Source organism: Netta rufina, assembly GCF_964035555.1.
Source record: "Netta rufina genome assembly, chromosome: 1".
NCBI classification, from domain to species: domain Eukaryota; kingdom Metazoa; phylum Chordata; class Aves; order Anseriformes; family Anatidae; genus Netta; species Netta rufina.
The window spans coordinates 164,107,835-164,134,228 of record NC_140123.1 but is presented as its reverse complement, the minus strand read 5'-3'; the positions used below and the strand labels follow the sequence as shown (position 1 = coordinate 164,134,228).

The 26,394-nt window shown below is 47.0% G+C and overlaps 2 protein-coding genes across 6 annotated transcripts in view; both read right to left on the bottom strand.

Moving 5' to 3' along the window:
- Nucleotides 1-572: 572 nt before the first annotated feature.
- On the bottom strand, nucleotides 573-8,317 carry CYP2D6 (cytochrome P450 family 2 subfamily D member 6). Its single transcript, XM_084283697.1, has 9 exons — nucleotides 7,991-8,317; nucleotides 6,262-6,433; nucleotides 5,850-6,002; nucleotides 5,119-5,279; nucleotides 4,817-4,990; nucleotides 3,322-3,463; nucleotides 2,457-2,644; nucleotides 1,384-1,525; nucleotides 573-995 (listed from the first exon to the last, which is right to left on the bottom strand). Exons 1-9 carry the CDS (start codon nucleotides 8,189-8,191, stop codon nucleotides 817-819), a joined length of 1,512 nt encoding a protein of 503 aa, XP_084139823.1. The 5' UTR covers nucleotides 8,192-8,317; the 3' UTR covers nucleotides 573-816.
- A 15,678-nt stretch (nucleotides 8,318-23,995) lies between these two features.
- Nucleotides 23,996-26,394, bottom strand: part of TCF20 (transcription factor 20) — a 112,536-nt gene continuing 110,137 nt past the window's right edge. For all 5 annotated transcript variants that reach the window (XM_084283655.1, XM_084283654.1, XM_084283657.1 and 2 more), the window contains one exon: nucleotides 23,996-25,297. Coding sequence is in view for 1 of the 5 variants with exons in the window: in XM_084283658.1 (XP_084139784.1) it covers nucleotides 25,280-25,297 (18 nt within the window). In the remaining 4 variants the exon portion in view is untranslated. The remainder of the gene's footprint in view (nucleotides 25,298-26,394) is intronic.

Sequence of the window (26,394 nt, the reverse complement as noted above, 5' to 3'; positions counted from 1 at the left end):
AAAATTTCCTTTCTTTGGGGCTGTAAATGATGGCGATGCATGGTATGCATGGAATAAACAGCAGTATGCAATAAACATGAAGTAATGAAGGGATTGTATGTTTATAGGATTGTATGTTTACAGGATGGTTGTGCTTTTTCAGGGGCACTGCTCTGTGTAGTCCCGCAGGGAAACGTTGCCCAGTGAGAGCTGAAGCTCTCGCCCTGCCCTCCGCCAGCACACTCCAAGGCAGCTGAGGGGCCGTGGATGGTTTTTGCAGGAACCACGCCAGAGGTGAGCTGCCCTGGGCACTGCAGAGGGGCAGGCAGGGGCACAGCAGGGAGGCAGGCAGTGGCTGGGCAGCAGCGGGGCTGGCAGGGAAGGGAGGTGGCCAGGAGTTCTTTGCAAATCGTTCCTAGGTTTGTTTGGTTGGTTGGTTTTCCTCCTAGAATTGGCAGGACCCCAGAGTTCTCTTTCACCCCAGATACCTTTGTATTTCAGTACACAATAAGCCAGGGCTAATACTCTCTCAGTAGCCAAGTGCTCAGAAAACTGTTTCTGCAATGAGAGCCCAAAGTACAGCAGAACTGGTTTATTGGTTATATACATCCTTGCAAATGTGACCATCACCTGTAATGTGCTATGGCTGTGTTATTCAAGATCCAGGATGGGAATTAAGCTGAGCTATATACTGGGCTACAGCGTTCTTTACACTGCTAGGGACATCTGCACAGGTTTAGGTGGTCTTAAGTGGGACTTGGCATCGTCCTGCCTAGACCTGCTGCATTTCTGACAGCATTTGTGGTGGTCTCTGAGTGAAAGGGGAGTGGTGTGCACTTATCTTGGGATAGCTCGCAGCTTGAATGGGTGTGGGCATTTTATGAGGGCAAAGTAGCCATCCGTCCGTGGCCTGGGCTGATCCTCGGGGAGCATGAAGGTGAATTGCTGCAGGAGAGTGGTGAAGAAGATGAAGAGCTCCATCCTGGCCAGCTGTGCCCCCAGGCAGACACGTCGACCTGCAGGAAGGAAGCATCCATGAGAGAGGACATTAAACCACGCTGGAATCACTGTGGGATGAGCAACCTCTGTGTGCAGACACAAGACGGAGCAAAACAGAGGATCAGAAGCTGCTTTGTTCAGGATGGACAGAAGGAAGAAGGCGAGAGTGCCTGGTTAACCATGTCAAAAGGGCCCAGGCACTCACAGCTAGTTAGACGGGGACACCCTGTTTGTTGTGCACAGCTTCATAGAATAATTTAGGTTGGAAGAGCCCCCTGCAGGTCACTTTTTTACCCCCTGCTCAACTGCAAAGAGGAAGAGAGACAACCCCTGGACTTCCCAGGAGGCAGATCACCGCTCCTGCTGTGCACATGGCTTGCAGCTAGATCCTCCCCTTAGATTTACCTGCTGAGAAAGGCATGAAGGCCTCCGGTTTCACAAACTGCCCGTTCACGTCCAGGAAGTGTTCAGGGTAAAACTCATTTGGTTTCTTCCAGACTGACTCATCCTTCAGCACGGAAGACAAGTTGGTGATGACTGTCGTCCCCTGCACTCCTCCGCAAGACGAAACAACTTACGTGAGAACAGCAGAATTATCCTGGAGAGGTGGATCGGTGCTCTTTAGTTGGTCTCTCCCATCTAATAGCAACTATCACTAGATGCTTCAAAGTATGGCACTGAGCTCCTCTTCTCTATCTTAGATATAGCGGTGTTAAAGCAGTGCACTTTTCCAATGACATGCTGCCTGCCCTATGCGCCTGAAGCGTTTGAACTTTTGCAGCTTACATCCTTACAAAGGCCATTGCATGCAAATGCTAATTTCATGGTAAGACAGTGGAAACAGCTTCCACTTTACAGATCCTTCTGGACTTACTTTGTAGCTGGGGAGAAAAAGCTAACTGACAGACTTCAAAGCCCAACTTTCACACATGGAAAATGGCAAAGCTTTCTTGTTTCCTGTGTCAATGTTTTAAGCTTAGTGGAGTTACTGCAACGCTGAAAAAAACATCCCAGGCTTGTATTGCTACCAGCACTGCCAGGACAGAGCGCTCTTGATTCCTGTCACAGTGTCAATGGACCGAATGCCAGTGGCAATTGAATAACTTCAGAGATTTAACTACTGCCGTCTCAGGAAAGGCAGCAAGCTGGTCTCATGTGCCTCCAAAGAGCCTGTCAAGCTGTCCTAGTTTCTTTTTCCAACTCAGGCAGTGAATGTCACAGCTCATCGAGAGGAAAGCGAACCTTTGCACTGAGCTGCCACTACAGTTGGGTTCCCAGATAACTAGTGTAAATCTAGAGCACAAACGTGCCCATCTGTCTGGTCTTAGCATTTCAATGTTCAGTGCTTCAGAGCTTGGCAGTGAGCGTGATTTGGGGCTGGAAACACAAATCTGCAAAGCTGTGTGGGGTCACCCACACCCTAGGCCTGGCATCTGCACAGGACAGGGATGCTGCATTGCCCGTCTGGCCGTGCTCACCTTGGGAATGAAGTAACCCTGAAGCTCGGTGTCCCGGTATGTCATGTGAGGTAGCCCAACAGGAGCGATGTCCCCACAGCGCTGTGCCTCATGGATCACGGCGTTGGTGTAGGGCATGTTCACTTGGTCCATCATGGTGGGTGACCTCTCTCTTCCAATCACCATATCAATCTCTTTGTGGATTTTACCTGAAAGCAGCACAGCCAAGGACTTAGAGCTCCCTTAGCTAAACAGAAGGGGCTGGTACAAGCTGGAGGAAAGCTGGCAGCATGAGCTCAGTAGGCACTGTGCGAGAGTAGGACAAGCAATTACAGAAAGGAACAGAAACTACAGCGGAATGCCTTTTTTCAGTTGCTCAGAAAACAAAACAAAACAAAACAAAACAAACAAACAAACAACAAACCAAACCAAACCAAACCAAACCAAAAAACTCTGTTATTTTTGCACAGTGTCTTTAATAAAGGTCTTGGCACTTGACATGCTACCTTACCCCTTCTCAATGTAGCTGGAAGTGTACTTGTGCAGGCAGAATTTGAGAGTTAAAACAGATCAGCGTTTATTCCAAGTCTAGGAGGGAGGGTTCCACAACCACTGGAAGTCTCCAGGTAGCCTTCAGTGTGAAGGAGGGTGAACTGCCCTTCCAACTCCAGTCTTTTCACCAGGGCTTCCCCACTGCCACCACTGGGCCTGCCAGAGCAGCTGTGTTAGGGGAAGTGTTTTCTCCTGGTTTCTTCTAGACCAACAATCACCAAAGCTGCTTCTCCTTGCAAAAGCCCCAAACCAAGAATAGGAGATGTTGAGTGTCCTTACAGAGAAATGAGGGCTGAAGGGAACATACCGCACCTCTGCCTGTCCTCTCACTTACTCTGTGTTTCTGGGTGCAAAAGCATGTACAGAAATGCCCACCGGAGGGTGGCAGAGGTGGTGTCAGAACCAGCTGCAAACAAGTCTGCTGTCACCAGACGAAGGTTGTTGTAATTGAAGCCATTCTCTTCAGCCTCCTTACCCTGCGGAGAGCAAACAAGTGTGTGACAGGAGCAAAGACACTCGCTGGTGAGAAGGCCTTCTTTCAGAGCAGTGCGGAGGAGCGCTAGATCCACTTTTGCTGACCAAGAATTGCATTGGCAGAGAAAAGCACACCACAGGCAGTGGGCTGTGTATGACTGATGTGCTCCAATACCGCTGTTACCAGAGTATTTGAAGGTCATCAGTAACCTCCCACAGCCTGCAAGATGAACATTACTCCTGCCTTCAGGACAGAAGTAAACACCTTGCGCTCCCAGCTCAGCAGGACACTGCCACTTACTACAGCATCCTCCCCCAGAGGAGGTGGAACACTGTTAGTCAGGCTTGATCAGATCATAAAGCCCACGCAGCAGCGAGGAGGCTGCCTTGATGCAGCAAATGCAAATTAACAGCATTTTGAGGGGGCTATCTGTAGCTACGCATTACGGATTCTCACTGCTTCTGCCCTGGTGTTTTCTGATGATCAGGGGGGAAAAAATCAGGGTATCATCGCTGCCTATTAAGTCTGCAACACCAATTTCAGCAAAACTGGTCTCTCATCCAAATACTAATTGAGCTCAAATTTGCTAGCATATGAGATATGACAAGCTCTCTGCATGAGTTCATCTGCTTGTCTTTTCTAATCCTTTTTATACTTTTCTTTCCTAGGGACTAGCTTCTGCTGAGTTATTCTGTATGTTTTGATGCTGTTTTAACATGGATAGCAATTAATGAGGCATTTAAGTCTCAACTGTTATTCAAATAAAAGGATTCTGGCGAGGGAGCTGTGGGACTGGCCTGACCGAAGTTAGCCCAGTGGAGGGATTTATCAGACCGGCTTCTCAGGGGACCTCAGTAAGCAGGAGAGGGATGTGACAAGAGGGAAGGAGGCCAGGCTCAGCCCCTCCCAGTAGAAATGCTCAGTGCAGAGCATGTTAGGTCACGTTGCTCTGCTCTAAAATCAGTCGTTAAGGCACTGACAAACACGGGATCTTGCATGTCTGACTTCTCCGCCACTGCAAACGTAGACATATTAATGAATTCTCAATTATTGACTTTTAAATGTCTTCAAAATGGTGTAGGTTAAAAAGAAGGGAGCTGCCAGACACGGAGGGAAAAATGGAAGTGGAAGGTGAGGGCAGGAACATCAGCAGATTATATGATTTCTGAGGACAATCAAGGAGGGCACAGCATGAAGAAATTAATGCTCAAGATGTGAAGTAGAATGAGGAAGTAGAAAATTAGTTAGTAATGGTCTTTAGAGAGCTTTATGACAAAAGTCAGCTTTCATCAACAAGCTCAGAGAAGTAGAGGAATTGCTCCTGGGCTCTAAGGTTCTGCTGGTCTCTCCCTACCTTCGACATCTCCTTTAAAAACGCATCAGTGAAGTCTCGGGTGTATTCAGGGTTCCAGGTCTCCATGTGCTTCTGTATGAGAACGTCTATGAAGTCCATGTATGCCTTTTGCCCTTGAAAGACTTTCTGCGGCAGTCCAGGGATGCGCAACAAAATGGGCATCACGTTAAGAAACTGGTAGGCCAGAACCACAGAGCAAGAGACAAGACATTACGAGATGCAAAAAGAAAAAAAATGAAAACACAGTGCTCTTCAGCGACAGAGGGCAGCCTCTTACAGAACATACCACACTTCTGCGTTACCTGAGTCAGGAATCCAGCTTCTTCACTCAGGGAGTTTTCAAACAAAGCTACCATTTTCCTGAACACCTCATCACCGTAGTCAAAACGCCCTCCATAGATGATGCTGCAGATCATGTTGCAGACTGCATTGTTTACAAGAAAACGTAAGTCGAAAGGGCGACCTAAAAACAGAAAGGGAGACCAAGCAAAGAGGCTAAGCAACATCAAACTATTGAACCTCAGAGTTCGGCTACAAGAACACACAAATACCTCTTAGATGTTCCCAAGGGAAAAAACGAAACACACTCAAAGTACAAATACATCGTAGTAGGAAGAGACAATCTTCTCATCTCCTACTGTGGTTCGGTTGGTCGTTATTTAAGGGAGAAAGCTCCCAAAGAAAAGCTGATTTGTAGGGTTGTTCTGCCACATGTCAAATAACACTTCTCTTTCACCACACATCATAAAGGTAGCAGTTACCAAGCCGTGGGAATAATTATATTTTACCTCTGTTTATTTCCATTCATGTCCTATTTCAGATTGCTTAGTAGCCCCAATGCATCAGGTAGAAGTGGCTTCAAGGCAGAGCAGGACCAGTAATTATTATGATGATGGACTTGAAACACTGCATACATATGGGAGTGGCTGTATTAGTACTTCTCTCTCTGCATTGTTCTATTGCCTTTTCCTGTTTTTGTTTGTTTTGTTTTGTTTTGAAGAGCAGTTTGCCCATCCTTCTGGATGTGACGTACCTTCTTCTGCTTTGATTGCAGAGCACAGGAATCCTGCTTCCTCAGTCACTCGCTCCTCCAAGGATTTCTTTCCCATTCCAAAGTCCCTCAAAGTAGAGAGTGTGAATTTCCTTATCTCCTTCCAGACATGCCCGTATCTTGCTACAACAATCCCTGGAATTATGGATGAGCAAGAAATGTCAGGAGCTCTGACAAGTACATCATGCAAAGTTCACTAGAGAAGAGCAAATGTGAGTTTGGAGGTGCAGGTCTGCAGGGATAGATGAAAGGCTCTGATCTTGTACAGCTTATTCACACAGCCATTCTAAAAACTTATGACTGTGCCTTCTACATGCCTAGTAAAAGTGGAGGGGGAGTGCAGTGAGAACTTGTGCCCGTGCCTGCAGGAAATGCCCATTTCCAAGGGACGTACCTTCAGATTTATCTCCGTAGCCTATATGTTCATACGCTGGGAAGTACGGCCGGTCAGCAAAGTCCTCCGCTTTGTGGACCAGGGCTTCCTTCACGGTTTTGTACCCATTCAGCACTACCAGGTTGGTCCAGCAGTTCTGCAGGCTGAAGATGTTTCCGAACTTCTTGTGAAACTGGCAAGATAAAAAAAATTGGCCCTGAAAGTGACCTCACACCCAATAGTGCCGGCATGTAATGTCCAAAATACCCCTGGAGCCTTCCTTAGGGCCTTTACTATTTAGGGGTTTGAGCTGCTTTTATTAGGAGACCTTCAGCTGACCTTTGACTGTTGTCTTTGCAGTGAAACGTCTCAAAGCAGTGTGAAACACCAGCTGAAGCAGGGAGCAATGCACTGCATCTGGCAAGACTTAATATACAGCTATCCAGCTCAAGCTGCTGCCAAGAACATTGTGCAAGCATTTTGGATTTTGTTTGACAACACGAGGTCAAGGATCTCTTTTGGGATTTTCAAATAGTGCATGCTCAACAACCCGCTATTTCCTAATACTTGGATTTTGAATACCGTGTGTTGTTTATCTGTCTCTGAAAGCCTAGGCAATTTTTGAGTTAGTTTTGAACTAGTTTTGAGTTCTTTCTGCTAGAAGGAAATATCGATGATAAAGTGATATGGAGTTTCTTTACATGCATTTGTTCCTAAAGATTGACCCAAAGCCCAGTTCCCAGGAGCATGCTTGGAAGAGGCAGCTCCACGCTGGAGTTTCAGGTCAACTTTCTGCCCCAGAGGAATAAACACACCTAGTAAGGCTGGTAATTGGCACATCCCCTACATCTGCTGTGATCTATAAAAGACACGAAGCTGACAGCTTCCAGGAAGCCAGGCTGAAGCTGCACGGCTGGGCAGTAACACTGAACACAGTGCTCGGGAGCGTGCTGTTGGAAGGTGGTGTCATAGTAGTGATGCTCACAAAAAACACATTATTTATCTCTGTTTTCTTCTTCTTCTTCCTTCCTTCCTTCCTTCCTTCCTTCCTTCCTTCCTTCCTTCCTTCCTTCCTTCCTTCCTTCCTTCCTTCCTTCCTTCCTTCCTTCCTTCCTTCCTTCCTTCCTTCCTTCCTTCCTTCCTTCCTTCCTTCCTTCCTTCCTTCCTTCCTTCCTTCCTTCCTTCCTTCCTTCCTTCCTTCCTTCCTTCCTTCCTTCCTTCCTTCCCTCTTTAACTCTTCATTTCCATACTCTGAGCAAATCAAGGAACTGAAATACTCTGAGTGTATTTGCAGTGGGATTGGAAAGGGAATTAGTACTTCACTGGCACTAGAAATACATCATTAAAAGTGATTACCGGTCAAGACTGCAGTCAGCATGACCCTGATGCGATTTGAAAATGGTAATCTTTTGGACTATATGAAGGCAAACAATACAAATGCTGTATTTAGTTTCTCCATTTGGTGGATTTTGGACAGACAGCTGAGCAGTGTTGTCCTAAAGAAAAAAAAGGCCTTTAGAGTTTGCAAAGTAATCTGCTGCAAGCTGTGCTGTGCCTTTCCCTCGAGAAAGGATAAGCCCTGACTTTGATTGGGAACGCTACAGACATTTCGGGCGCTGCTGCTGGGGCAAATCCCGTGAGCTGATCTCCTTAACTGGAGCAGCCCCACGCCTGTAGGCAGGCTGGAGTAACTCACGGAGAAGCCTGCCATCCCCACCGCCACGTCCCAGCCCGCAGGGCTGGCACTCACCTTGTTGAAGGAGAGGTGCGGGTTGTGGAAGTCGATGTACGGCATGGTCCCGACGAACGGCAGCGACATGGGGCCTGGCGGGTAACGGCTCCACTTCTTTCTGCGCTTCATGAAATCAAGAACCAAGGTGAAGACAGTAAGGAAAACTCCCAGCACAGCAATGTTGCTCCAGTCAGATGACAGCCACAGGAGCAATGTCATTTTGCAGCCTGCCTGCTCCTCTGTCTTCCTCTTTTGACCCAAGACTGTTTCTGCCTCTCCCTTCTGCCTCCTTCTCCGTTCTGCTTCCCTCCCCAGGCAGCTGTCCCCTTTTCCTTGCTTCCTCCTGTCCCCTCACTCTCCTTTTCTGTCTCCCTGCTCCCCTCTCCCTGCAGCTTCTGGCTTGTGAATGTGGAACTTGGCTCAGTCTCAAAGCTCCTCCTCTGTTCCACTCAGCCCCGGGGGAGTGGTGATGAGGGTCATTCCTTCTCCTCCTCCTCCTCCTCCTCCTCCTCTTTCCCCCCCTTTGACAAAGCTCAGAGGCTGCTTTGTCCTTGCGACAAAGAGGTGCTGGGGTGCCCTCAGAACAACGAGCACGGCAGCAACCCAGTCCTGCTGCATTCTCATGGGGCGGTTTTGTAAGGGTTTAAGCCCGTCACCTTCTTGCTGATGCAGACAAGCCCAGGCAGACACAGATCCTAAACACAGGCTGTTCGGCTGTCTGTATGCAGGGCCAAGAATTTGTTCCATTGGAGCTTGAGTAAGCCCAGGTTATGTCAAGCTTACCCATACAGAAAGCACATAAGTGACAGAAATTAGCCTAAAACAGTGACCTGAGACTAAAACCATTTACGGGAATAACAACCTTTATCCAACCCCAAATGTCAGTCAGTGCAGCAACCTTGATTTTGGTGGGATACACCTCAGCTACGAGGGGGAAGCACATACAAGCAGCCTTGCATTTCCAGCCCTTGGGGCAGCAGTAATCCAAATGCAATTATGGAGATAGTCAAAGTGTTTCCTAAAACAGCACCGCTCTGTGCTCCTGGCGTTGCTGCCATCGGAGATCAATAAAGCTCTCCATTATGACAGTTAGCTCGAGCTGAAGAGAAGCAATAAACCCATCACCGCTTGATCTGTGATCTCGGTGTGATCACAGAAAAACTCCTAATGGAGCAATTGCCACGCCGGTGATGGAGAGCTCAAGCTGCAAAGTGATGAACCCACAAACACTCTGCAGTGATCTCTGGTGCATAGCCAAGGCCTCGAAACGCCCCCTACCTGGAGAGGCACCTAAATGCTCGTTATTTGTGTGCAGAGGTCCCCTCTGCGGGGTCTGTACAGCACGCTCAGGGAAACCCTGGCACGTCCCTTGTGAAAGCACTGTGACTCAGGGCTTATCTCAGGCACCTGTAAACAAACATTCAGCACAGGAGATCAAGGAGAGCAAATCAATGGAGCCACCTCATGTAATCACAGGCCCGAGGACTCACAGGTGTACTGTGACGTGAAGGACTGTATGGTCAGGTGCAACCTAGGAGTGTGCTGGAGAAGGCAATTCCTTGACACAAGTGACTGGCGAGCCAGCTAGGGGGATGCTCACAAACAAGGAAGAACTGGTTCAGGATATTAAGGCCAAGAGTAAGTTTTCCTTCAGCAGTCATGACACTGCGGAATTTAAAATCCTGCAAGAAGTCAGCAGGTCAAACAGCATCACAGCCCTTGCCTTCAGGAGAGCATATTTCACCTTGTTCAGGGATCTGCTTGCCAAGACCCCAAAGGGATCTGCCTTGGAGAGCAGAGGGCCCCAGGAGAGATGCTTGTTCTTCAAGGACAGCCTCCTCAAAGCATGAGAGCAGTGGATATCACTGATTACCTTGACTTTGGCAAAGCCTTTGACATGTCTTCTGCAGTACTCTTGCAGCTAAATTGGTGTGGTACAGACTGGCAAGGCAGACGATAAGGTGGGTGGAAGGTTGTTTGCTCCTTGGGGCTCAGAGGGTTGGAGTTGGTGGTACAGAGTCCAGCTGGTGGCTGAGCACTAGCGACACATCATTAGCTGTCCCAGGGCTGTTAAAGTTTAACGAATTTATTAATGACTGGGGTGACGGGACAGAGAGCGCTCCTAGCAAGCAGACTGGGAAAGCTATCGAGAGCTGAAGTGTGCTTGTGAGTTTGTTGGCTTCGAAGCACCCACCACATTTTGAACAGCCCTGCTGCAAGGTCTTAGGAGACAGAGCTGTGACAGGCCTGTACTCAGCGACCTGAACAAGAGGGGTCTGGATGCTTAAATGTGATCAAGGGATTTCTCTCAGACTCATTTTTGTGACCCACGCACACAGATGACAAGTGGAGAGATGGGAAAATGTGGTCTCAGGAACATGACAGACAGTGCCAGATCACCCACCTGGTAAAAGGATGTTACTCTTCGGGTTTCGATTTATTTTGAGCTCTAACTTTACAAATTTCAGCTGAAACATATCCACCTGTGTTCTTTCCTTTTTGCTTGTCTTGGCTACAGCTAAAATCTGTCAGACTCCCATCACTCACCTCCAGGCTGCCAGAAGGATGGCTGGATGATGGGAATGAAGGCAGTGGATTTACTTTTAAGGGATATTGCTTTGAGAAGTCACCTAAAGAGCAACTCTCCAGCTGCTCTTCTTCCACGGGCTTGGCCTTGATGTTTGGGCTCCAAAGATGCAACAGGGATGTGCAAATGCAGTAGTTTAAGAAAAGATGCTCCTTCCCCCCTGCCATATACACCATTCTAAATGGTCTTTGGGCAAACAATCCTTTCCTCTCCCCTCTTCAGGTGGCAAACTAGACGGCTCCTCCACTCTTGGTTAGTAGCTTGGACTGCCTTGGCTGGAAAGGCCTGGAACGAGTGGCACAGCTGAGGTCATTCAAAAGAACGATTTTCAAAACAAGCAAAGAAACCATAGGTAACACACCTCTGACTGAGAGAAAGGAAGAGGAAAGGATAATGATGCTTTTGAAGAACAAAAGATGATCATTGGAATTTGTTTTCAATAAAGTAGTATTTTAAGAGATTTTCAAATTCTGTGGGGAAAAAAAAATCAAAATCTGTACATATTAATTTTATCTAGCTTCAGCCCCACTGTGTGCTTGTCTTTATGCAATACCAGTTAAGAGAGAAGCTGAGTGAAGATACAGTTGTGTGTGGACATTGCTGTTCCTAGACTGGAGAACCCCCAGCACGAACAGAAAGCAAGGTTTGAAAAGCAGCCTGTTGATCTTGCAAAACGAAGCACCCAGAGGTAACATAACGCCGGGATTAGTGTTGCCTGCACAATGTTAATTGAGATTTCTTGTCCATATTCACCATAAGACCATAACTAATTGCAATCTTTTACTATTTTTCCTTCCTGAAGGACCCTCCCTCTGTTTACGGGATAGATGGCGAGCATTTAGTAACTCTATTTTAATTACAGCGTTTGGATTCAAAGCCTGTTTTGCTACCTGCTGGTCGCACCCCGCCTGGTGAAAGCCCTGGTTCCTGGGCAGCTGCCAGCAGCAGGGAAACGCTCTTCTTTCTCTCCTCCTTTGCTTCAGTGCCGGAGCCAGGAAGCAGCGGTCGCACGACATGAATATTTCCTTGAGCTTTCAGAAATTTCTCACCCACATCCCAGCAGGCTGGCTGCTTTTCCCCTCGCACCGTTAGGTGGATCCAAACCTCAGCAACATTTCCTTCTGGAGAAGCAAAGCCCCTCGCAGGAGCACAGCTGCTGGGTGTGATGCCTGCTGCTGCTGCCATTCCCCAGCCATGTAGTGCTGGGTGAGACCCCCGAAACCTTTCCTCTTCAGCGGCCTCTTCGCTGGCCTTCTGCCCAGTCCCAGGGTCCTTCCTTCCCTCCAGTCCTGGTATTTTTGGTCCTTCTCTGTATCCTTTTTCCAGTCTCTTTTGCCCATTTTGCCCGTGCTCTGACTGCTTCTCCTCCCAGATCTTTAATGCTGGAAGGGGACAAGGGGGGAGCGGAGGAGACCGGCCTCGTGCTGCTCATCCTTCCTCGCCAGCCCCCAGCAGCCGGCGATAACCACCACCTGCTCCCTTCAGACGGCTCCGGGGGATTTGGGCTGAAAAAACCCGAGATCTCTATCGAGCACAGGCAGGCCGGTTTTTCAAGTGCTTGTCAAGTGGCCAAGTTTGAGCACAGTTTTAGGGAGCGGGCGCGATGTGTCTTCCTAACAGAAAGCCGCCTCCTGCCAAGTTTCAAGTGCAGCGCTTCAAAGCATTAAACCGAGAGAGGAAAAACGTCGCCAGAAATTTTTCTAGCGGGTTAGAAGGAGGTCAGGCAAACAATGGGTTTCTAAGAACGATGTCAGCCATTAGAAATGGATTAAAAATTTTTGGCTGAATGCTCCCAAACAAATTTAGCCGGAGGCACAACCCCAGCTTGGGAAATTTTAGTCTCAGTCGGTTCATTGTGACTGTCTTGGACTTCAGATAAGGCTTCGTAAATTGGAATTATTTGTACAGCTTTAAGACGGGCTGTGCAAACAGCTTGTTCATAATAAAGCAGTCAGCAGAACTGAAATAGCCAAGTCTTTCATAGTTACTGTTACTATGACTTACTGCCAGCCTTCCCACATTGCAAGGAAATCTGTTCTTCAGGCTTTTCTTCTTTAAATTCCCCTGGCTCCCTACCCTTTTTCCTACACCCGTCTCAGCACATCACCTGTTACCAAAGCAGGTCTCGGTCAGGCTTTGCTTCTGCCGCCCATCCCCAGCCTGGCTTGGTTTCCACCAGGTTAACAGAGAGATTCAGCTCCAGATTCTCCTGCAGGCTTCGATTCCTCAGGCCAGGCGGCTCCTGCCAGCGCCTTCACCCCAGCTCGGCATGGCGCTGCTGCCTGGTCCTGTGAGAGCGCCGGTGCCGCTGGGCTCCGGGGAGGCTCCTGTCCTCTGCAAGGGTCCGGCAGCGCTTGGCCTGGCTCATGCTCTGCTGGGAAACTGTCAGGAAAATACAGCTTACGCCCCCGGCACCACGGCTGCTGGTCTGCCTCAGCTGCTGGGTTTGGTTTCTTGTTCTTTAAGCTTCTCAGGAGCCGTGGATGTATTGTGTTTCTTTTCATTTTTGGATTAGTGCTGATACCGTGGGGTTTTTTCTTTGCTGTAACAAGAGCATCCAGGGGAATTTTGGACGGAGGTACTGGCTAAAATCCTGTTATTAATTTTCTTGTAAAAGAAGCATTTAAATCCATATGGGGAAACTCATCCTGCTTTCCTAAAGAGTGAGATCAGTGGGATGCTTTTGAAAATAATGAGGTGATTAACTACAAGTTTGGCAGCCAAAGAGACAGAAGAACCGTGGTTTAGTTTCAGCCATCGATTTGAGCTGTGACTTAGAGGCAAGCAAGCAGCTAGCTGGCATCTCTGTTGCTGCTCTTGAAAAATGCGTTTAATGGTGCCATTTGCCCAGCTGTGATAAAGCATCTGCAAATCGAGGTGCAAAGTACATCTGCGAGGCCTGCCACAGTAATTATTACACAGCAAAGAGGAGGGTTGGCAGAGGGCTCGGAATAGAGGTTAGAAAAGATAAAACAAAAGTTAATTCGAAGACTCCATTGCGACAGGAAACGTCCAACCCCGATCTTTTTGTTTTGGCATGGGGAATATTTCATAGGGAGTGCCCTGCTGCTGCTTCCAGCTGCTGGGGATGCCATGCTTCACAATTAGGCCCCCAGTTCAGGGACTGCTGCATCAAAACAACAAGGGGAGCTAATCTGGCTAAAAGAGAATCACATTTTTCTCCTCTGCTTATGGCCCTCAGGAGCAGAGGCGATAACCCTGATTGCTATATTCTCCTGGCAATTAAGTCAGTTTCCAGGAGCTGGAATGGATAAATGAGTGGTACCCCTCCCTCCTTCCACTCCAAGCCCATCACCCTGCTGCTTGTGGCTTCTGAGCATCCCCAGCTTCCCAGGAAAGCACTGGAGCTGCACGGAGGCTCAGCCCAGAAGGATGAGCTGCAGGAGGCATTCCTCCTGGGACATACGTCCCGCTACAATTCTCTGAGACTTATCAAAGGTACAGCTGACGGGCCCTGACCACATCACCTTCCTGCAGGCTTGGTGGCTGTGGTGGAGAGAGAAAGAGAAAAATCTTCTGGCAAAGCTTCGCACGGCATGCTTTGTCTCAGCGGATGTTCAGAGGGATGTTCAGAGCAGACCCAACTTCTGAGGCAGGGGCAAAGAAGCCCTGGGCAGAAGCAGCACTGCGATTTTCCCTGGGTTTAGGGGACGGTGGATGCAGACTCAGCCAATGGGCAAGGGGTTGGATGCTCCCTGCAGCTGCTTAACTTTGCACCACGTCCTCCTGCTGTGCAGCTGGGTACCTGTCCCTGGGTGATGCGGGCTCATGGCGGGCAGGGCCAGGCCGGCAGCTCCCAGTGCTGCAGTGGGAAGCAGTGTGAGGCCGGCCAGGCCACCACCAGGAGGGTTTTGCCCCTGCCTGCTCCTTCAAAAGCCCAGGTGCCCCTCTGGCTTTGCCCACTAACAGGGCGGCACAAGCCTCGGCGATGTCTGTGCTCCCCCAGGTGCATGAGGAGCTTCAGGGGGTGGGGACTGGTGACAAGGTACAGGAAAACAGTGACGGGTGGGGGAGAACACGGGGAGAAGGAAGGAACAGAGAAGACGTGGAGAGCAGACTGCTGCCTGCAAAGGCACGTGTATCTGCAGGCCAGGCTTAACCGATGAAGAAAATGTGCCTGCTGTTTGCTGGATTCAATCTGGTGATTGTTCTGCCAAGCGATTCACGAGCCCCTGAATTCTGCCCTTTGTTAAGCAGTCCATTAAATGAGCAGAAGATGATCTGAAGAACTGGCATTGATTCTATGAGCACGCTATAAATAACGCAGCACTTCAGCAGTGAAAATAAAACGTGTTTGTCGGAGCTCTTTTTGCTCAAATGATTATTAATACACCTAAAATTAAAATGCTCGAACGTACAATTTAGATTATCTATAACCTGCGTTAATCATTTCCAGGAGCACCGAGTGCTTCGTGTTAGAGTACAGAGTTTATTATTTTGTTATTTTCATGAATAAAGCAGTGTCAGGCTCTCATTTTTTTTTCATGTGTTTATCTGCACTTTTCATGTCAGCATAAACAATGGCTTGAACACAAGTTAGCATTTAGGAGTTTTTATCAATGTATTGGGAACACAGAAGATCGTTGCGTGTTACTGTGGCAGTGGAAGGGGCTGTTTGTGCTTGAGTTCTGTATGATGCTCCCAGTGAGAGTTTATGCCTCGCAAACCCAAATGTGCATTGGAAATCGGAATGTGTATTTATTTATGAACAGGAAAACCATGAATAACTGTTTGGGTTTGAAACATTGGCTCAGCCATGCTCACAGTTGGATTAATAACCGTGAGAGCATGTGGCGTGAAATAGAAATTAGAAATGGTGAAAATGCATGCAAGGTCTTAATATGAACAGTTCTGCTACTTGGGTGCATTTTGGAGCTCCGTCCTAAATGAACTGTCAGCTGCTTTTGCCAGTGGGAGCTGCTACATGCTCACAGCAACTGGACATAACAAGCTGATTTTTCTGCATTATTTTTTTCCTCCAGCTACGTAATTGTGGTTTTGTGTTAAAAGCATTCCCTCAACAAAAACACCAGCATACTTTTACATATGGGGTATCGGGAAGGAGTCGTCTTTCCTAGAGGGGAAGGGAGGACCTAAAGCGATGGGTGCAATGAGCGCTGGAAAGCAAAGTATTTTTCTCGGTTATTTTTAAGCTGTTCTGAAGGCAGGCGGTAAAAATGGATATTTGGGTGGTAACCATGCTTTGAAAAGCATTGGCTTGTTCAAAATGCTAAAATTTGGAGCTTTCAAGAGCCATACTCCACACGGAGATGACAAACCTTAGTCCCCATGTCTGCTGAGTACCGGTGCAGCTGTGTGAGCTGACGCCTTCCTGCAGCTCCCCGCTGGGCTGCCTTGCTCCGAGACAAGGCACACTGCTTCCTACCCACACAGAGGAAAAGCCCTCAGATCAATCTTTAGTTGCTTTATACTCCTTGTTGCCTATCCTGAAGTCCAAGGCTTCTTGATTTGTCTTCACCGTGTTTTGAACTCAGGCCTAACACCTACGATAGCCTTTGCACTAGGGATTAAAAATCCAACAGCTGCTTCTGACATAACTTGTTTTCCTGTGCAAGTCTTATCAATCTGATTGCATGGGGCTCATCCTGTCATGGAGAAAATATAAATAAATAAATAAAACGTGTGGAGTTTCAGTTAGAAACTGCATCCCCCTGAAGAAGTAAGGCTTTGAAGCCGCTTCCCTCCTTGGGGTTACTCAGGCCCTGGGCAGCCTGCTCTGGGAGCAGGGCTCGGGGCCTCCATACGTGCGTGCCCACCTCAGACACTCCGTGATGCTGTGAGGACACAGGATCCGCTAACATTTCTCTGAAGGCTTACACGCAGGCCGTGTGCTGTGCTGCCTCTCCCTGCTGGCTGCAGAAGGTGCAGGTTGGGGTTCAGGGTAAGCTCCCGCTGCTGTTTGAACCACTGCCGCCTGCTCTGGGTGGCTGTGCTAAAGCCCTCGAGATGGGCTGGAGCTCAGGAGTAAAGGCAATGCTGAATGTTTTCAGGGATCTGTGTTGTCTGACTGCCCTGACTTGCCTTACCACCACGAATGGGTGCATTTTTAAGTGGGACAGAGCCAGGCTCTTCTCTGAACTGCGCAGCGACAGAACAAGAGGCAACAGTCACGAATGGCAGCAACCAAACTGCAATCGGATGTCAGGAGAAAGCCCTTACCCATGTGAACAGGGTCCAGAGGGGATGTGGATTCTCCACCCTTCAGATTTTCAAGACGTGGCCGCCCAGGGCCCTGAGCAAGCTGGTTTGGTCTTGAGGTTGCCTTCGCTGTGAATGAGGCCTGAGCAGAGACCTCAAGAGCTCCCTTCCAGCCTGGTCTGCAATTCTCCAGCAGCAGGATTTCCAGGTAGCTTCAAGAAGTGGTAAACATGGATGACAGGGAAAAGCTTCGTGTGTGCCCTGTTTGTAACAGTCGTGACTGCTGCCTGGGATTCCCTGTCACAGACACAATCTGAACTCTTCTTTACCTCTTGGTCAAGGGTAGGTATACCTTTGCGAAACAATGGGGAAGATTTCCTCAATTTGGGGAAAGAAAAAAAAAAGGACAGAGAAGGAGAGAAAAAGGAAGAATTTCAGAACTCCTGACTCACCTAGCTGATGAGGACTGCAGATAGGCCAAAAATCCAGTCTGAGGAGTTGCTGAAATAGCCACCGGTCACCAGGGATGGTGACCTCCTGAAGGAGGAGCCTGGAGGTGCCGGGATTTCTGTGCCTGGTGAGGCAGTGACACTGACCACTGACACCCGTGGTTGCACCAAGGGTGGGAGAGAGGGCAGGGAAACGGGAACTCCTGCATCCCAAATCCTTTGGGCTACAGCTCCATATCACAACCCTTACAAGCTTCAAAGATGAATTATGAAAAGTAAGGGTGAGGTAGTAGCTGCAAATACGACCGGCATGCAATGCACAGATTACCTGAAAGTGACAGAAGATGGAGAAATGCAGCACTGCAGTCTTCCTGTAAGCAGCAGAAAGAAGGATGAAAATGGCTCAGCCTGTTCACACCTGTTGTGAGCTCTCAGGTGCTTTTTGAATCTTGGTGTCACCAGGCTTCTCCAAATCCCTAGGGGTAACTTTTTTCTGACAATTACAGCAGTGTGAGCCACAACAGCTACAGTAGAAATCAAATTCAAACTGCTGCTGCTGGTGCAGAAGTAAAAACAAATGGAAACACACGAGTCAGTTGCCTCTCTCTTCTCTAAGATGGCTTGTGCTGTGTGTGTCTGTTCAAAGTTTATTTCAAGGACTGATACTTAGGAAGTTGTGGCTTGAAAGTACAAAGACTGCTTACTGCAAGGAGGATTTTTTTTTTCCTGTATTGGAAAAAAGAGGCACAGCATCTCCTGGGAAACCTTGAATTGAGACATTTGAGTTGTCCGAGTGTGCCCTGCACTCACCATGGAACCAAGCCCGTATGATTGGATTCTTACCAGCACTTCCACAGAAAGCCGTGCAAGCTGGTCAGTGAACACAAACATTACTCATTTTTCTCTGCTGTTGAATATCTATACTCATGTATTTACAGATATATGCTCACGGATCAGAAAGAAAAGGATGTGTATTCCTAAAAAGAAAAAAAGCAAAGCTGTATTTCCTTGATGTGCCAAGCGAAGAAAGAGGAAGGTTAGAGGACTGTTGCAGAACAGCCAGCTGAAAAGGCTGTTCAAACAAGCCCCAGACAGACCCTTTCTTTTGCATCCTAAAGGACAATAAAAGAAAGCTCTACCAGACACTTCATTAAGCACTTGACTACAGCCTAGGAAGCACTTTTGTTTATTTGCTTTTGGTTTTGATTAGCTACTCTCAAATTCCAAGTAACTCCAACAAATGCTAAAACGAAGGGGCAAATCTCTCTGCAGAATGGGTTTTTAGAGCTTGCACAGACTTCTTGTGTCTCCCTGGTGCAACCAGCCCTTTTAATCAGCCCACATGAAACCCTGGAAGACTAACAGCCCTCCCTGCGACAGGACAAATGGATGCACATCCCATCTCGGTGCCCAAGGGACCAGCCCTGTTCCTGGGCTTTGTGTAGCCCTTGGCTTCAGCTCTGCAGACAATGGTGAGCAGGCATGGAAGCAGCCTTCCTTTTCCACATTCATTGCAGGCTGCTATCAACTGGCATTAGAAAAGCATGATAAAGCATGTGTGCTTTGAAGAGGAACAAACAAACCCAGGTGACCTGCCAACAGTCCATTTTTAAGAAGAGCAGAGTCTATCTTGAACTGCCATTTGGATGAAAAATCGTTGGTCCACGTTAAAGAATTGATTTGGGGACTTGTCATATGACAAGTGGCACAGAGTGAAGTTGGCATGGTACCTACCTAGGCTGTTCTTCCAAAACCAACACACATGCAACCTCAAACTTCAAAGGTGGTCACCAGATACAGCCGCCCCCCAGCGAGGCCTTTGCCTGTCTTTTTGGTGGTCTCAGGTCTCCTCCTCTTGTATCTTAGCGTTCCCAAAACACAGCCCAAGGACAAACCTCCCTGGACTTCTCCTACTGACCCCGTTATCTCTTCCACACCGTTGGGCCCCTCAGAGGAGGTGGTCTCACCTCCCCGTGGTGGTGAGAGGCCCTTGGACCGCAGCAGTTGTCCAGCGGTTGTTTCAGCTTCAGTTCTACTGCAGCTGTCGTGGCTCACGTTGTAATGGCTGAAAGGGTTATCCCTAAGGATTTTGGGGAGCCTGGTGACACCAAGAACCAAAAAGCACCTGAGAGCTCACAACAGGTGTAAACAGCCTGACGGGGGTGTTGGGCAGTGCTTGAGGCAGTTGGGCCGTGCTTCCAAAGGCCCCTTGCACAGCAGAATCCATTCCAGTAACGGGCAGGCTGCAGCCACTGGGGCTGATCATTAGGGATTGGGATTATTTTTTTAGCCATTTCCAGTTCTGATTTGTGCATCATCTAGACTGCACCAAGTCCGCAGAGTCCAAAAGGCGCACCTTCTCCTGAAGCAACAAACCACAAACTTGACATTTAAAAATCCTTCTTCCGTATATTGTCATAAGGTATGCTCGTACATCTGCTGTAACAGCATCTTTTTCAAGTCTTTGGCTGGAAGTCCAATTATGTTTTCCTACTACAAATGCTATAAACTGTACAGACCTTTCCCTTTTTAACCGCCCCATTAGCTGTGGTGGTGCTTTGATGAATTAGCTTCAGCCCGCAGGAATCTGGTTGCTACACAACGCAGACGTGTCTGTACAGCTCCCAGCTCCCTCCCAGACATCTCAGCCTTTCTTTGCTTATCCCTGCTGAAAGATGCGAGACTGAAAAGATGTAATTTCAATAAAACTCAGGAAAGTCACTGTCAGAATGTCTCAAAGCCAGGGAGCACTGACCCTCAAGCCCACTGTGACCTCCAGGTTTGGTTATTAGCAAATCTGGTTACAGCCCCGACGTTAGCGATGTGCTGTGTGCGGTATTGGCAGGTAATCTGGTTATGTTCACGTGCAGTGGGTTTTACCATGCAGAAGAGTATGCAGTCAGTTTGGATCCCAATCCCCCAGCCAGAGAGGAATATTTCCATCACAGGAGGCTTGCTATGGGCTAAAAAGTTTGTTTGTTTGTTTGTTGTTTTTCCTAATTATTAGGATGGGAGATAACTTCATGCTGCCGAGAAATATCAGCATTTCTAAAGCTAGGCAAGGTCAAAATCCTGAAATGACAGCATTAAAACTGAGTTGAGCAATGAATTACAAGAAACCTCTATAGGACAAGGAGAAAGGGGAAGCAATCTAGGCTCTGAATATAACCTCATGAAAGAGATGAGCAAACAAGCCATGCTTTTCTTCCAATTCAGGCTCCCTTCAGTAGAAGGGCAAACTAGCACGTGGGTCCCACTTAAGAAATGAACTCTTACAAAAAGACCCTCTAAGGAACACCCTGTTCACTTTTTGTCTGGACAACAGGGTGAACTTTTTGGATCTGATCAAAACCACAGGCAGAGAAAAAAATTAAACACTCATGTACACTGACAGCAACTGTTTCACTAATCTGTAGGCTGTAAGTAAAACCTTATCAGCATGGAAGTGACTTTTCAGCGATGTGCATTAGCCAAACTGTCTGTGGCATGCAGAAACAAAAACAGGCAAAAAACAGTGTGTGAGTTAATGGTGTGCCACGATATTCTAGTAGTTACTTTTGCTCTCTATCTTAATTGAATAAATGATCTGGTTCACAACACACTGCAGGAGCTCAAAACAAACACAACCAAAGCACACCAACCCACAGGATGGTTGTTACAAGTGCACCATCGCCAAAGGAGAATCTCACCCTGCTTCACGATAAAGAGAACTCTGATCGAAACCTTCAATTGTAGCTACACTTTTGACTTCTCATAGGACAGTCAGTGCCACAAAACATGAGCCCCATCTTTGTATTTTCTAGATCTATAACTAAACCTGCATCACCTCTGCATTTTCATGCAAATTTTAATCACTAAAAATATAAATAGTAAATTCCAAACCAATGATGATTGATTTATTTATCCTCAACCATCCAGATACCCTGTTCAGCTTCCAAAGGCCCGACACCTAAATTCAGTTTTCTATGGCTTTAGATAGAGGCCTGTTTGTCCTGGCTATTCTGATAAGCCAGGAACTAGGTCAGACAAACCAACTCAGTACCCTTTTAACCAAGGATCTCTATTACACCCAGAACAACCATTGCGCCCCAGATGGCACATACAATTCCTGATGTCATAACAGTTATTAGCCATAATTTAGAAAATTTGTACCTGACTCAGCCCTAAAATATTCTCCCCCTAACTATACCAGCTTAAATGCATTGTCTTTCCTCACATATGCTGCCTCTTTACAGCCGTAGCTTGTACATTGCTTTTACATTGTGGTTTGTACTGCATGTTACACCATTTAGTTACCCATACCTTGACAGCACTACCCACCTCCTTTTTTAAAATTATTTGTATTTTTTAAATGCATGTCCCACCAAAAACGTTGTTCTTTAGCTTGGCGCTAGCTGGACTCCATGAACTAGATGTACGATACTCTCCGGGAGCTGTTCTGCCCTGGGGCCCTTGAGTGTTCTTGTCTCGATACCATTGCACGTCACCAGTCTGTCTTGATCTGATTCAAAAGGTTCAAGAACATCACAAACCCAGGTCAAATCCCCAATCACACCTGTGTCGTGCACAGATTAGCAAGGGTGGCCACCACCTTCTGCACCAGCAGCTTTTTCCTCTGAAGCAATCTATAAATTCCACAGTTGTCTATGCCTTGGCTTTCCATGTGTAGATTTCACATGCAATAAAAATCCATGAATGTAAATCAATCAACAGCTCCCAGTAACAGGATATGCTTGCTCTACATATCCCAGATTGTCCATCAATTCCTGCAGGGATATCCTTTATCCTTCTGGCCTCCAGCTGAACTTTGATCAGCTCGTATTTATAGACATCCTTTGTGTATTTCACCTGTTGCACATCCTTTAAAGGGAAGAAAAAAAAGGAGGAAAAACAAAAACCACCACCACACCACTATCTTTGACCATGTTGAGCAGTGTTGATTCACTCAGGTGAGCTGTTCGGCTTCCTTTTTAAATGGCAACCACTCACTTGGGAAGTGCTGTTAGACCACCACCTGTATTTCCCATGAAGCTGGTGTTATCTCTGCTGTTAGAGATCCTGATGAGTCTGACAGCATGGAGAACCTCTTTGAAAATGAGCTGCTTTATCCAAACTCTCAGTTCATTTTCTCATCAAAATGGTAACTCACAAATTGTTGGAAGGCCACTGATATGCTTCTTGATCCGATTCAGCTGAGGGTCATTGCTGCTCTACAAACTCTAAATTAGCCAAGGTTACCAAACCTTTTTTCCTTCTTTCAGAGCTGGGGTATCCGTCGTATCAAGCTGCTATTGCTTTTGCAGGAAGGAACTGGAAAACATTTTGCACACAGCTTTCAGAATCCGCTTCGGCACTTTCAGCTTCTGATCCGAAATAGATTTTTATTTCCAAGTGGATTTTATGACTGCTCTGGACCATATCCAAGTTCTCCCAAGAATCCATTAAACATTCTTTTAGATCCTCTTAGCTTGGCTTCAGAGTTGCTGCAGCTCAGGTTTCTGTACATGACTGCCATGCAGATGGCCAACCTGCAGGGCCCCTCTTTACGGGAGAACACGCTCCTCACCTCCAAAAACCGCCGTGATGAGGGGCCAAGTGGAAGCTGACTTGAAGGGCTCCAAGTACTTCCCAACGAGCAGTATTTGTCATGGAGTCGAGGGCGGTACAATTTGTTGATTTATTGTTTGTGACTCCCTCTGCCTTCCAAACAAGGTGTGCAAGCTCTAGAATTGGCACAATGGCCATGAGCACACACAAGGAAAACCTCTGAGACTCCCTCCCAGCCATCCCGGAACCTTCTCCCTCTGCTGTGACACCACCAAAAAGAGCCAAAAGCATCAGATCAGCAGTTTTACCAGTTTTCTGCTGCTGTAGTACCACAGAGCTGATTCCTCTCCAACATCAATCAAGGCAATGACTTCCCCCTCCCCTCCCAACAGGTTGAATAGAACAGACACTACGAAAAAAAAAAAAACATTTTTTATTCAGTTGAAAAGAAGTCATTTACTCAATCACATTAACTATGCTAAAAATGATTTTTTCTGACTACACCAGCAGTTAAATATTTTCAGCACCAGTTCAGGACACATTAGTGACATTTATCACAACAGGTCTATTTCTTAATGTAGAAGGACATACTAACTTCAGTAGCTGCTACTGGGAAAGGAGTAAGCAGAAGACTGCCCTTTCTTTCCAAATTCTTATCAGCAAAAGTAGCAACTTCTAGAAATAAATAACTGCCAAATTATCTCCCAAATCTTTAAATCGATCTTTTAAAAATAGAGTTAAAATAGATATCTTAATATGAGCTATCATAGATTTTATTTTTTATGTGCTGAATACTCCAAAATGCGAGTAGTTGAGCAAGCATCCAGTACATAACTTTTTAAAATAGTTCTTCCCTCCCCACAATATCAACCCCCCCGTTTTTGTTTTTTTGTTTTTTGTTTTTTTATCCAAGTCATGCTGGTTAGATCCCTATCTATAGTGACTTCCCAGTAAACACCACGCTGTTTGATATCACTAGGATATGCTACCATCCTATGAGTGAAAGAAGTCAGTGAGCCGGTGAAAAGCCACCACCTCACACGAACAGAAAATTCATCCAGTCATTGGCTCGTTCTCTTGGAGCATCAAACAAATCCTAAGCTTTTATTTTTAAAAGCTTTTGTGGTCTTCCTCTTGCTGGGCCAGTTCAGAAGGTCATCGCTGAAGGCAGAACTGATGAAGGCAAATAAACCAAAAAGCAGCAGATAGTAGTGTCTCTCTGTCCTTTTAAACAAATCAAGTTCGCACAAAACAAAAGGAGACAAGGTTAAAATGAAGTTTATTAGTTTTTTTGGTTTTTTTTTAAGCTTTTTTTATATAAAACTGTTTGTGAAACAGCTATTTTATTCCCATGGCAGAGTGACCCCTGAAAGATGCACTAACCCCTTTCTTAAGGCCTTAATAAGAAAAAATTCAGAATTTTTTGTTGTTGTTCCTTAAACCCAAAAGTTTTACAATTCACATAATTTACAAGAACAAACAAAAAAACAAAACAAAACCACATAGTGTAGCCTGTTACACTGACATTCCCTCTTCTCTTTTGGAAAAGCAAAACGTAAAATAAAAAAGGGCTAAGTGGATATTCTGAACAGTTTGAAAGCACGCTGACTCCACCAACGTTCAGACTTCCCTTCCATTTCCCCAAGCTGGCAGGTAAAGCACGTCTTCCACCTGCCTTCACAGCTGAAGGCAGCCTCTGGGAATGATCTGGGGGTGCATGCTGTTGCCACAGAGGACAGCTGCTCCTTTCCCCAACATGGCACCGATGTTTCCACACGTACAAGGTTAAGTTTGTTCGCATGATCTAAGCAAGCAGCAGCTACCTCTTCCTTCGTGAGCCACGACCTAGGAGTCTTCGGATGTTTTTCAAGCTTCCACTGTTAATGTATAGTGTTTCTTAAAACTCTAACCTCCCTACCCCACATACACAAAGTACAAACACCCCATCACCTGCATCCATCCAAGCCTTCCTCCCACACCCTACAATTTATCCTGTGATTTGTTTACCTTTTAAAATTGAATTTCCTTGGATGTTGTGAGAAAGAAAGCGAGAGGAAGGGAGACAAATCCAGTCCGGAGTACTCCCAGTTCCACTGTTCTTTCCTGCAAAATGTAAGGCTCCGCGAGCCTTGCATTGATTTCGGATTTAATATTTAACTTCAGCTACGGATTTGTTTTTTTAATTTATCTGGGTTTTTGTTAATTTTAATCAAAAAGCATCAAAAGGGATAGCGCACCTTTCATTTAAAACAAAGTCTTTCGAGACTAAAAAATAGATCTTTATATATATATATATTTATCCCTCCCTCTTTAGTTCCCCCCACCTGTTTCCTTTTTCCCCCTCCCCTTCCCACTGTCACTATGGAGATTGTGTCCATGGAAACAGCTGGTTCGGACTCCTTGGTCGGATTCGGTGATGCCATCGGTCTTGAGTGTGATGTAAGAATTGATGAAGGAAGTGCTGGCGTTGGCAGGCACGTCGAGAGGGGGCATGGCTGCACAGTGGGAGAGATTCCATTCACTCACGAATGTCCACTGCTTTTTTTATCTCAACAGCCTAACCTGAAAAACAAAGCGACACTGGTGATGTGTTGGGAGGCTTCGCTTCCTCGGTCCTCCAGTGCTCCCCCCGCGCTTTGGGGAAACGCACCGGGCAGCCTGCTGCTGCAGCAACACCCAGGTCTCGAGGTTTGGGGGCTAAAAATGGACGCAAGCACAATGGTGAAGAGTTCATAAAAGCAAATCCATGTAACGACAAGTAGGAGCTTAACAGCCAGCAGAAAATGAATTAAGCCTGGCTACGGAGGAGCCCAGAGGGCAGAGCTGCCTGCACCCTGACCAAGCAGATAATGACACTGGTCTCAGCACCAGACAAGTCCGGGCACAGGAACCGAGCTCCTGAAATGGCTGGATTTCACAAGCTAAAGGTAGAGCTACGGCTATACTAATTGCTGATCAAGTAATACCCATTTGTGTTGCCTAATGGCCAGGCTGTGGTGGCAAAAGTTCATGGAAAGACTACACTCGTGATGCCTTTCCAGACACATGTGGGAACGTCCCAGTGCTTGGCATGCTCTTTCTCCTGTCCAGACGCTCTGAGGAAACAAAATGAACTCCAGGAGTTCACTACGCTGGTGGAGGTGTAGTTCAAAAGAGAAACTGCAGACAAAGTTAAAATTTCATTTCTCTAAGCCACAGTTCTCATTCTTAATCTGCACAGCCAAGAAAGCAAAGCTTGAAATAATATATTCCTTTCTTCCCTTCTCCCGCAACACAAGCGAGGCCCAGAAGCAATGCATTTATTTAGTAAGTTAACCCTTTGATGCAACTCGGATAAATCCCTCCCCACCAGCCAGTGGGATTGGGTAAAGAAAAGCTCCCGACGCAAGAGGCACATCTGGAAAGCCGTTGATAGCATTCGGGGTGTGCCTGTGAGCAAGGTAACACCCCTGATCACTCAGAGCAGGCAATTAAACTCCAGGAGTCCTCGGTGTGATACAGAAGGCAGTGCCCCTCTGATTAGCAGCACACCAGTTAGATCACATCGCAGCAAGCTACCTCTTGGCTGCAAACATCCCCTCCTACGGGGGTGCCAGGCTCCGAGCGAAGAGTCGGGCAAGGAGGTAGGAAAACAGACGGGTGAGCCGTGGAGTTACAGC

Bases quoted from the DNA above. Each gene is read 5' to 3' on its own strand.
- CYP2D6 (XM_084283697.1), bottom strand. From the start codon at position 8,191: ATGACATTGCTCCTGTGGCTGTCATCTGACTGGAGCAACATTGCTGTG. The intron at 6,434-7,990 runs GTGAGTGCCAGC...TTATCTTGCCAG, and splicing joins CGCACCTCTCCTTCAACAAG to TTTCACAAGAAGTTCGGAAA. The intron at 6,003-6,261 runs GTACGTCCCTTG...CCATAATTCCAG, and splicing joins CTACGGAGATAAATCTGAAG to GGATTGTTGTAGCAAGATAC.